Raw genomic sequence first — 11,667 nt, 5'->3', positions numbered from 1 at the left:
TGCATCCCGATATAGTACTATTAATTTGAAAATTAATTATGTAAGTAAAAATAAGTAAATTACGAAATAAATGTGAGACGATCTCACTTGTCATATTTTGTGAGACGGATCTCTTATTTGGATCATCCTTGAAAAAGTATTACTTTTTATGCTAAGAGTATTAATTTTTATTGTGAATATCGATATGGTTGACCGTCTCACTGATAAAGATTCGTGAGATCGTCTCACAAGAGACTTACTCATAAAAAATTACTTATCTCGGCATATTAATTATGTCAAATGCGTATATTTAATGTGGCAACAATCATTTTTCATTTCTCGTCTCAAGATAATCTTCTCTATTTATGAATATTGGTGATAACACTCGAATATTTCTTCTAAACTTTTGACTCTATGTATTATTTTCTTGAGTAGGTTTCTTGTGAGACGTTCTCACGAATCTTTATCTGTGAGACAAGTCAACCCTACCGATATTCACAATAAAAGATAATACTCTTAGCATAAAAAATAATAATTTTACATGGATGACTCAAATAAGAGATCCGTTTCACAAAACACGACTCGTGAGACCGTCTCAAACAAGTTTTTATCTATTTTCTTTTTATCAAATTGAGATGTAATTTTGAATTTAAATATACCAAACTTTGAAATCCTCGTCCCGATAATTACAAAATATTCTCAATATGGAATGCGATGAGAAAACCCGAATATATATCTCGCACTATGCATGAAATCATCATTCCAAAAACGAGTGAATTTAAAAATCAATTTGAGCACTACAAAATTCTATGAATATGAAATTCAACTCCTTTCATTTTCGTTAGTTATTTAACATCGTCGGATAAAATCTCAAAGAGTTATCTACATAAGCTTCAACAATCATCCGTTCTTAACTTTTGATGTTGAGTTATGTCAAAATCTCAATCTTAATATTGTATCAGAGCTCATGTTTCACCGTTATATATTGGACTGATCATAGTTGAGTCACTCGTTGTCTTGTAAATTTCACTCTTCAGATGTTTATTCTTCGACGTGATAGAGTGTGATAATTGTTTACATCGATTGAATAAAATATTTGAGTTTGCATATACAGATTGGACAATCTTCCTTTATTTTTTAAGATTGATATAGATACAAATCTCTATCTTTTAATACATTGTATTTTTAAATTCGATTTCCAAGAAACAGGAGCATCAATTTACAGTAAGAAGCTTTAGAATTATATAAAATTTGTCAAGAAGCCTTAGTGACAATGGCGAGAGCCAAACCCTAATGGTTTTATGTTCATATATCACCGATTCAAATTTCAATGTTAAATTAGGTTTAGTTAAATTAAATTAGGTTTAGTTAATTGAATCCCGGAATTTCAAGAAGATATGAAGAATAAATGTATTGGTTATTTGGTTTTCAAGTCTTGAATTTTATACATTTAAAAAGCAGAGAAATCGAACCCCTTTTGAAATATAATAGTAATAAAATAATAATTGTAAGTGAGCGGTGCTGCACTGCTGTGTGATTCCCACGATAGTTTCCTTTCGCATTTCCTCCGCTCCGGGACACCGAATTTTGGCCTTCATATATGTTCTCGCTAGAAAGAATTAGGGTTCAGGGATACGTTGATTAGGGTATTTTTTTTTAACTGGGAGGGCTTGATATAAGCGGCAGACGAAGGATGGAGGATGACGAAGAAGCTGCACATGGAGGTGAGGCAGCCGCTGCTCCTAATAATCTTCAGACATCAATCATTGAAAACGAAGAGTTTCAAGAATCCAAGGATACGGAAGTTCAGAACGAAGTAGAGGGTGGTGAAAATGGAGAAGGTAATGTGAAAGTTGCTCCCCAGGTCGCTGAACATGTGAATGGGAATTCTGAAGTTCTGGAAGACGGGGCTGAGGTAAAAGTTCCATTCACTGTAGATGCTAATTCCAAAGATATGTGCGGCGACTACCTTGGGTTGGACAGGGCATTGCCGGCCGTAGAAGTAGAACCCAAGCTGGAAGAAGAATCAACGGAGCTGGTTCCGGGTATTTTGTCATCTGCAGAGAATGGATCTGGGGACGAGGAACTGAGCGATGATTTGACTCCAAGGAGAAATGTCAGGGAAGAGGAGGAAACGGAATACGGGGTGAAAGAGGAGGAGGTTGCGACCGAGAACGGGAATGAGGAACTAAATGGTGTATTTTCGGATACAAAGGTGCGGCAGTCGGTGGAGACAGAGTTGCATGAACCCCAACTTAATGGAACAAGCGAAACTGGACTTGGAACCCCTTCTAAACATTTCCTATTGGATGCTAATGATGTTACAGGGAATGAATCGGGAACAGAAGAGGACCAGGTTGCTTTTATGAAGGAACTCGAAACTTTCCATAGAGAAAGGTGCTTGGAGTTTAAGCCTCCAAAATTCTATCAAGAGCCATTGAATTGCCTCAAGTAAGTATACTGTTGCAGCACGTGAAGATTTTTAAATATCCAATTTTTTATTACGTTCCATTTGAAACAGGTTGTGGAGAGCGGTGATCAGACTCGGTGGCTATGAACAGGTTTTCCTGGGATTGCTTGTTCTTATTGTTTGTTCTATGAAATCATCTTTCACAATGAGTTGACTAAAATGAAGTTATTTCCTAGGCATGTTCCTTTCTATATCCTCTGTTCATTTATTGGTGTTTGGGAACTTAACAACAAAAGGTTTTAACGCAAGCTTGAACACGCCCCTGCTTTAACAGCTCCAAACATCCTCTTAATTTTTTCTTGTCACTTGTCCAGCAGATAATGCTTAAGAATGCTAGTACTTTGTGGGAATGCCTTAACACCGTCAGCATAGTTAGGGTCCTGTTTAGGAGAAGCTATTTTCTTTATTCTATTTTAGGGTGTCGTTTATGAGATGAGCTATAGTAGCTGGTTAATACGCATTTTAATGCTTTGATACCTCTCCACATTCAAGGATTCAAGGTTCGTCTATGACCTTGTGTCTCCCTTAGAATTGATATGGTTAAAGCCACCGAACAAAAGGAAACATACATTTTTGTAAGGCAGACATTTTACCGGTTCATCTGGACCTTACTAAAGCTGGTAAACCAAGCTAAGCTATGAGTTAATCGCATATCTTGAAATTATGAGAGTATTTTTTTCATTTATAGCATGTATTTTCAACTACTACCACACTCTTGTGTCCTATCTAGTTTGAACTTATGCTAAAGACATTTAGACCTCTTATTTCTCATTCGAAGAAGAGGAATTGTTTCTTTAAAGAATAATGTTTGCATATAATATAATAAAGAACAATGTTTATACTATATAAAATTGAATACTTTAACAATAAACTGATATTGTTGAATGTTAATTAATATTCTACAAGGATGACAGAACCAATCTTGAGGCTTCTCCCTATTTCATTTCTTTGACATTGATGAATCAACCTCTCTATTCGGCTTTCTTAAATAATTGATCCTTCTTCCAAGGATGTTTATAGTTTTCATCTCAATCCACATGCCATTGCAAGTGTATTGACAAAGGAATGAATGTATTATGCCTCCCGCAATCTTAACCAACACCAAGCCTTAAAGCATATATCCCGACCACAGGTCTTCAGTCAAATACAAACCCAATTATATAAGTGATTGGTATCGAGGCAACTTAGTTGCTAAATGTTATACGCACGAATGCTGTAGATTATTTTGAGATTCTCCCCTGTTGATTGACTAAATACAGTTCGAGTATTTATCCCTCCATTGTCATGAATAAGGAGTGGACCATGTTTCAACTAGATGCAAAGGATGTCTTCTCATTTGATGCGTTGTTGGAAGTGTATATGGATATACAAGAAGCATATATGATATATTGCTCAAGGTGACAAGATGTCAAAATGGTTTACAGACTTAAGAAACATATATCTGTTTGAAATAAAGTTAACCTGATGATGCATGCTCGATCTCCCAATTGCAATTGATGTTATTCTGTTTTGATTTGTCGTAATTTGTATGGGATGCTAATAACTGTAGGTTGATAACCACATTAACGGTTATGCTTGGTTATGCATGAAAAACAATCGTATGAAGAATTAGAGGTTTTGACTAAGGGATCATTGATTTATTGCTATATCAATACTACTTTTTTTTAATGCCATGTTGTTCGTTTTAGCTTTAGTAAGTATATTTTGTTTAAAGATTTAATTGATTAGTGTGATGCGAACCTTTGTAACCTTCATCTTGTTTCTCAATTTGTAGGTGACTTCGTTGAAGTCTTGGCGTCAAGTAGGAGAATCCTTTAGGCCTCCCAAGTGAGTATAATCCCTTTATTTATATTCTATGATTAAACCCGATTGTTTAGTGTCCTTGGGACCACTTATATGCCTATTACTGCACTCTCATAGACCGTGTTATAATCTACACATTTCTGCAGTTTCTTTCTTTCTTTGAACTGGACACCCATACATCTAAATATTGTTTGCTACTTTAAACAGGACCTGCACCACTGTTTCTTGGACGTTTCGAGGTTTCTATGAGAAGGTTATAATCACAAGTTTCTTTCATGATTTATCAACGTAAAGATAGTTTTTATGTAGTGGGAGTTATTCTTTCTGTTTGTTTTGGCATTACATGTGTGTGTGTGTATAATGGGTTAAGCAGTCCCTTGGAATGGTGTAATGAAGTATCATTTGTTCTTTTGTTTGTGATGAAAAGGAGCTTCATACGTGTAATCGTGTTTGTTGTCGTTTGAGTTTTTCTGAAATTGCTATTGCTAGATGAGGACAGAAGATGTGAACCTTCTTTTTTGTCGGTTTTTTCCCTATTCCAAATAACTGAATGACTTCACGAAGTCAATGCACCATTTTTAAATTGTTACTTGTAAGAAAATTCTTGCTTACCAGTGTATGATTGTATATGAGTGACTGTGAACAAGTGACCTGTATGATAACTCTTGCCATCTCTCTACTTGCAAAAGAGCATGCTAGGAAGCATTAAAGAATGATAAACACATGTATGGTGGTTGCTTATTAGGGATGATGAGTGTTATTTTTTAACATCTCCAGCAGGTTGAACTGTAAGCCTAGGTAGTCATTGAATGCTGTAGAGATCTAAGTAGTAGAGCGTTAATGTCTTTTTTTTGTTCGACCTTTTTTACTGTATCAGGAAGCAGCCATGTCATGTTCCTCTTCATGCTGCTTCTAAGAAAAAAATTTATAATCAGAGTTGTTTTTCTCTTCTCACAATGATCAGGAAATGGACTCAATAGTGTTTTATGGGTGGTGTTTTGCTGTGACATTTGGTGTGGGCCCCGGCTTGCAATAAATTCATTATATTCAACTTGCAGTAGCAGAAGCGAGTACAATCCTTTAATTTATTAAAGATAACAAAAATATGAATTCAATGGAAGAGTCACGGTCATACTAAGTCAACATTTCCATTTTCCCAATTTTCATCTTATTTGGAGTCCTGAAATCCTGTAGCTGCAATTTACAATAAACAAAAAGAAAATAGAAGTTGAGTCTTTGAGGACTTAGTGAGCCAATAAATTGGACATATATATAGTTAACAAATCAAAACGATAATATATGAGTGCAGTAATTCAATATGAGATGACATGTATCAATAGTAACGTATCATTATGAAAATATCCTATCAAGTGACACAGAGTGATTGTTCGGGACTCTGAAGTGAATAACGTAGGCTACAGAGGTGGCTTCCACCAACATTCGGTGTAGCACTTTTCCCCACGTACTCAATTAGAATCTGTACAGTCATCATTTACGAGCAAAAGTGAACCCATATTTCCGGACCGAAGTCACGTTGTTCATATGAACCATATACCATATTTTAAACATGTTGTTCATTGGACTCAGATTTCCGTGCCGAAACTACGTTGTCCAGTGGACTAGCAATCCGGTACATACACCGTTGTCCAAGCTCAATTGAATCAGTCATTCAATCAGTAATAGCCGATTGGTAATCGGTCAGGAGCAAATAAATCCAGATATTCAAATATACATTACAATATGACCAATAATATGTGACATGCACAACATGATGCAATATATGAATAAATCAGTAGTTTATAAAATTTACTGTAAATTCCAGGCCAAATGTCAAACTGTATTATCGAATAAACCGGTAGGAAAAACCTCACCTTGATAGCTTACTAATTCAACTAGTTGTCGATCCCAAGCCAAATCATTTGAGGGATCTTACACTGCTTAGGACCGGTAGTAGGTGTTGGAATTTTTTAAAACTCATTTTTGTACAAAACTTGTACCAAGAAGTTTTGATTAAAACATTAAAAATTCACAACAATTAAATTACCAGTTCAAAAATTACCAAACTTTCCAGGAAAGCTTAAAAATAGGGCAGAAACGATTGGATGGTGAAATAATTGCCATCGGGGTGGCGCGTGAATTACACTCAGCCACCTTGCCGACGTGTGGCCGGGCTCCGACCACCACGCACGGCGATAAATTTTTTTGGGAACTTGTGTCGACCATACCTACAACTTTTGTTCGTAATGTATTTTGAAATTCCAAACCGATCGTGCGCAGATTTCGAAAAACCAAGATGATGATTAAGCTTGTTTTGTCTGTCTAAAAACAGTACTTCCGGTGATCATCGGAACCATCATCCGGAGTATATGTAAACTGGAAAATATTTTCAACAAGTTTTATGTTGTAACTGATGTGAAATCTGTTCAACAAGAATGAAAAATAAGGAGCACAAACTAGTAACCTGGATTGATTTTTCTGGAAAATTTCCGGAAATGTTCTTCACGGTTTCAATCGATTTTCGAAATTTTGGTTGATGATTTTGATACACCTTCCTCTCAAAAGTGTTTTTGGGTGGGAAAAGGGTGGTTTGTAAATTTTTCGAAATTTTTGGGAATGATTTGCTAATTTTTCCCATTTTCTCCCTATTTTTCAAAATTTTTGCTCCTCACTGTTTCTCTCTAAAACCTACGAAATTCAAAGGATTTTTGTGACAAAATACATCAGATGAGACCTATTTATAGGGGAGAATGAAGGGAAATGAGTCATCTACCTATTGCCAAGTGTTGGCTTATCTTGGTGACATATTTTCCATCAAATTATTGACACATTGTCCATTAAATTAGTGAAACTTAATTATCTATTTAATTTAGTTATTAATAGACAATTTTGAATTAGTTAATATTTTATTGAGTTTGATTTAATTTTTTTATATTATATAGATTGTGTTTATTTATTAATTTAAGTTGTATTATTATCGTATTTTACATGTTTGTAGTGTTCAATTTAAATTTTATTTGTAGAATAATAAAATTAACTTGTTAATGTTATTTAGATGCATTTTTATTTATATCATTCCAACTCATTTAGATGTTAAGTAGATTAATGTGCAGACAAATTATTTATATACGTCAAACTTTTGTTAGAATAAATTTTTTATTGATTTTTATTATTTTTTATTATTATTTATTTAAATTCATTAATTAAATTTTGACAAAACACCTCAAAATTTTTGGTGTGTTACATTTGGGATCCAATTCCTGAGTTGTTACTTTAGCAACTTGCTAAGCGGGAAGTTGGTGATATTGATATGCCATGAAAAAAGTCTCCTTACAGTTTTATTTATACATCATAAAGTACAATATTCTATGATATTTGGTCGTTGTGCATATCATTTATTCATTTTTTCTTTCAATTTTGATTTTTTGCTGGTAGTGTTAGTTTTTACTTATTGGTCACTGCCTGCATCATGGACCATCGTAAACGATAGTTCGATGTCTATTGTGGGTTATCCATGGTCACAGAAAATCTTTTTTCTTGTGGAATGTAGAGCTGATAATTTTTCTTGCAGGCGCTTTTGGAGTATGAAAAGTACAAAATGCGTAACGGTGAGCTACCATTCACTGATGCTACTTTACCAGATCCTCTTTCTGGGAATCAGGTGATTCCCTATGTTTTTCCTTATTGGCTTTTGATAATTGTGGAGGTAGCTCAGATTCCTATTCTTATGTTGTACTTGTGAGCTACTTTACTAGATCCTGTTTCTGCAAATCAGGCGATTCTTTATTTTTTTTCTTTTTTGACTTTTCTAATTGTGATAGTAGTTCAGACTCCTTTTCATATATTGTACTTGTGTTGCAAGTTGAATTTCATGCTATAACATCTCTTTTCAAAGCAATATTTAACAAGTTTTGTGATATTCCTGGATCTTAATACTTTTAAGATTGAACAGTTTCCGATGACAAGAAACTGTGTTATAAATGTTAGTGATCCAATAAATGCAGGTGGATCTAAACCATGCTTCAGGATCAGCAGGTAGTGGTGGTAGGGCAAGAAGGGATGCTGCTGCTCGTGCCATGCAGGGATGGCATTCCCAGCGCCTTCTTGGCAATGGTGAGGTTGGAGATCCAATCATTAAGGTATAACTCACAGTAAATTTAATTTTTTGCCTGTCCTCTCCATCTGTGCCTGGTCACTTAAACAATTAGATTGTATTAATTGGTGGGGACAAATTTAATTAACCATAATTGAGATTTCTATCTTTTGTCTCTATTATAGTTCCGATATTGAAATTTTTTTTTGACAGGATAAGAACCCAATTAAATATTTTTTTTGACAGGATAAGAACCCAATTACATCGTTGAAGCGTGAAAAACACTGGAGAAATATTGGTAAGTCTTGCTACCGTAACTGGAATGCTCCTTTTTTGACTTTATTTTTCATATTTTGGATTTTACGTCATTGGTGTTTGTCACTGCCCAAGGTATTCTGAAGCGTAAGGGATCATCTCCTGTTGAGCAAGCAGTCAAAGTTGCACGTTTAGCATCAAAACCACAGTTAAGTTCTTGTAATTTGAAGTCTTATGTGGTTCTGGATATAACTTGACACCTTAGACAAATTATATCTTTCTGGTGGCAGAATTGCCTTGGCAATGTTAAAGATTTCAATTTTGGTTCAGGATGATGTAGAACTTATGCAAAATTCTTTTCATCCTGCATTCAGCTCTACTTTTGTCGGTGGGGATTGTTCGTCAGGACTTTTTCCTTTTTCTTTTTGGAAGAATATCTCATGTTCTTACTTCTTATCCTGAGGGGTTTAATGTCTCCACCTCTTGTCACCCTCTCTTTACCTTTACCACCCAGCCACTAGACCCACCCTATTTCCTCAACTGTCAGTTACTTCAAAGTTTGCTCCTAGAACTGGTGCCACCTTTCCTAATCTGTTCCACTTTTGCTTGTACCAATCAACAAAACCCCCTTCCCAGATTTCCACCACCCACTCGTTATCTGCTGCTACTAAATTATTCATATCCCCTCCCCAACCTTGTCGCATATTGTTTTCACTTATAATAACCGATGATTGGGACGGTCTCAGCCATTCCAATGAATCTACAGATCAGTATCCCCACAAATATAAGATATTATTGAACTTCCAATTTAACTCAATTGTTTCCCTTCCCTCAATTATTTTCCTACTTAGTAGGTAGCTTGTTTTGGTGGCATTGACAGGTTATGTCTGGAAATGTTTTCTGATGAGAAATTGAAGATATTGAGGACAAAAATACTGGCATTTCTACTCCAATCTTTTATCTTCTAGAAACCAAATATAAGGTTGATAGATGTATCAGGGTCATACATAGACAATCAGTTCCTGTATCCTTCATTATGCCTTATCCTGTCTCTGTCAAAGTAGGTGTTTACAAACATTGAAATGGCAACTAAAAGAAATATGGTTACCTCATCACTTAGATACATACCCTGCCCAACTAACTTACTGGTTTTGAATGTATGAGTTCTGTATGCCTTCGTTTCCATCCACTTATGAAGTTTAGTGTTATGGACAGACAGGAGATGATGGTTGTGGATGTTGGTATCCCGGCTGATTGGGTGAAGGTCAACGTGCAAAGAACTGTGTGTTTTTCCTACCATTCCTTATAAATAATGCTGTTTTTGCTATTTCATAGAGATTTAACACGTTAAAGTTATTGCTTTTTGCAGAAAGATTGCTTTGAAGTCTATGCTTTAGTTCCTGGGTTTTTGCGTGAGGAGGCAAGTAACAGGCTTATGTTCGTTTCTTATTCTTTTGGTTATCAGCTGTCGTTATTCTACCTTATGGACGCAATAATTAGGATTATGGAAGCTAGGCTAAGGAACAATTTACTGGCGTTGAGTTTACTTTAACTGTAGACAAATTTTGCCAAGTGCTTTTAGTGGTTTGCTTTGTTTTTAATGCAACTCAAATTTTACCATATATTTTTCGAGGTCGTATTTGAGCATTGCTTGACCAGGCAGCTAGCTTCATCTTTATACGATCTAAGAACTTATTATTAAGGTTTAATTCTTTTTCTATGGCAGGTGCGTGTACAGTCGGATCCTGCCGGGCGTTTGGTTATATCTGGGCAACCAGAAGAGCAGGATAATCCATGGGGTGTCACTCCATTTAAAAAGGTTATGATATGTCATTCAAGGTTTATATTACTAGATCTGTTTTGGTCTGAATACTAGGAATGTGGAAATTTTGTCTTGCATCCATTTAATGCAAAAAAGCAATGGCGTGAGATTTTTTACTTTATCTCTAAGCTCATCTAAGTGGCACTGTCATAAATTTTGGTTTCAGAGAGACCTGGTAGGCCGGGCCTAGTGCATAACATGGTTCGGTATCTGCTTGTCCTGTTCATGGTTTTAAGCATGGGCTAGTGATATGCTTCCAGACCGAATTTATTCCTTGATTAAACCGAGCAAAATTATATAGACGTCGAACTGACCTGTCCACATTTTCATAGAAATTTTGCCAACCCAATTTAACTCTCATAAAACCCGAACTGACTGAAAAAAATAACCAAAATAATCAAACTAATTGAATCAAACATATGATTCAAAAACACTAAAAAATCATCAACATTGTATAAGATCAATCATTGATTGCATAATCAAATTATCGAACTAATTTCATTCCATCACTTAGCTTAGGAGATTGAAATTTTACTAACCTCTAGCAAGAGCTATAAGACATTGGTATTTTCTTCCAATTTATCATTGCTTTGTTTCTTTCATGGTAATGAATTATTTTGAGTGGGTTTGGCTTGTTTACGTTGTTGATAACTTGTGCAATTTGATTTGAATGAGGCTCACTCGTCTGTGTTCCCAGGTTGTCACCTTACCGAGTAGAATCGATCCTCATCTGACATCCGCCGTGGTGACCTTGCATGGGCAGCTATTTGTGCGAGTACCATTTGAACAATCAGATGCTTAGGAAACGATATTGTTATAGATAATTTTAATTCTACATTTGCAGTGGATGTGTTCTTGTCCGAGTAGTAACGACTACCTTTAGGTTTCTGTATCAGAATATATTTATAATTATCAAAATAAATATTTTGATTCTACATACATTGTTGAATCCCTTTGTTTAATTTTATTTTCTTTTGGTAATCTCACTTAAAGGTTAGGCCTTTGTGACTTTTTGGACTTCCCCACCCGCTTTTTCTCCTATTCTTGAAACTGGAAAGTTTCCTGTTAAGGTGTCGTTTCCCTGTAGTATCAATTTTCCACTTTGCTGTGTGAAACGAACCCCATTCATATGAAGTTACATGTAAATTCAGTATGTTGACATTTGGACGAAAATTAAGAATTTTAATGTGGTGAGTGTCCATTTAGAGAATATCATAATTTTTTTTCTGAGGAAAATGGTTTTTATTG

At 35.2% G+C, this 11,667-nt stretch overlaps 1 protein-coding gene across 1 annotated transcript; it reads left to right on the top strand.

Moving 5' to 3' along the window:
• The first annotated feature begins 1,421 nt into the window (after positions 1-1,421).
• On the top strand, positions 1,422-11,354 carry LOC140984305 (AT-rich interactive domain-containing protein 6-like). The gene is made up of 12 exons (XM_073451611.1): positions 1,422-2,430; positions 2,501-2,540; positions 4,224-4,276; positions 4,460-4,505; positions 7,821-7,910; positions 8,254-8,388; positions 8,589-8,640; positions 8,733-8,805; positions 9,813-9,879; positions 9,967-10,017; positions 10,324-10,416; positions 11,117-11,354. Exons 1-12 carry the CDS (start codon positions 1,673-1,675, stop codon positions 11,219-11,221), a joined length of 1,563 nt encoding a protein of 520 aa, XP_073307712.1. The 5' UTR covers positions 1,422-1,672; the 3' UTR covers positions 11,222-11,354.
• The last annotated feature ends 313 nt before the right edge of the window (positions 11,355-11,667 follow it).

The sequence above is a fragment of the Primulina huaijiensis genome, chromosome 9, assembly GCF_012295235.1.
Source record: "Primulina huaijiensis isolate GDHJ02 chromosome 9, ASM1229523v2, whole genome shotgun sequence".
NCBI lineage: Eukaryota > Viridiplantae > Streptophyta > Magnoliopsida > Lamiales > Gesneriaceae > Primulina > Primulina huaijiensis.
This window is presented reverse-complemented; position numbering and strand designations above follow the sequence as displayed.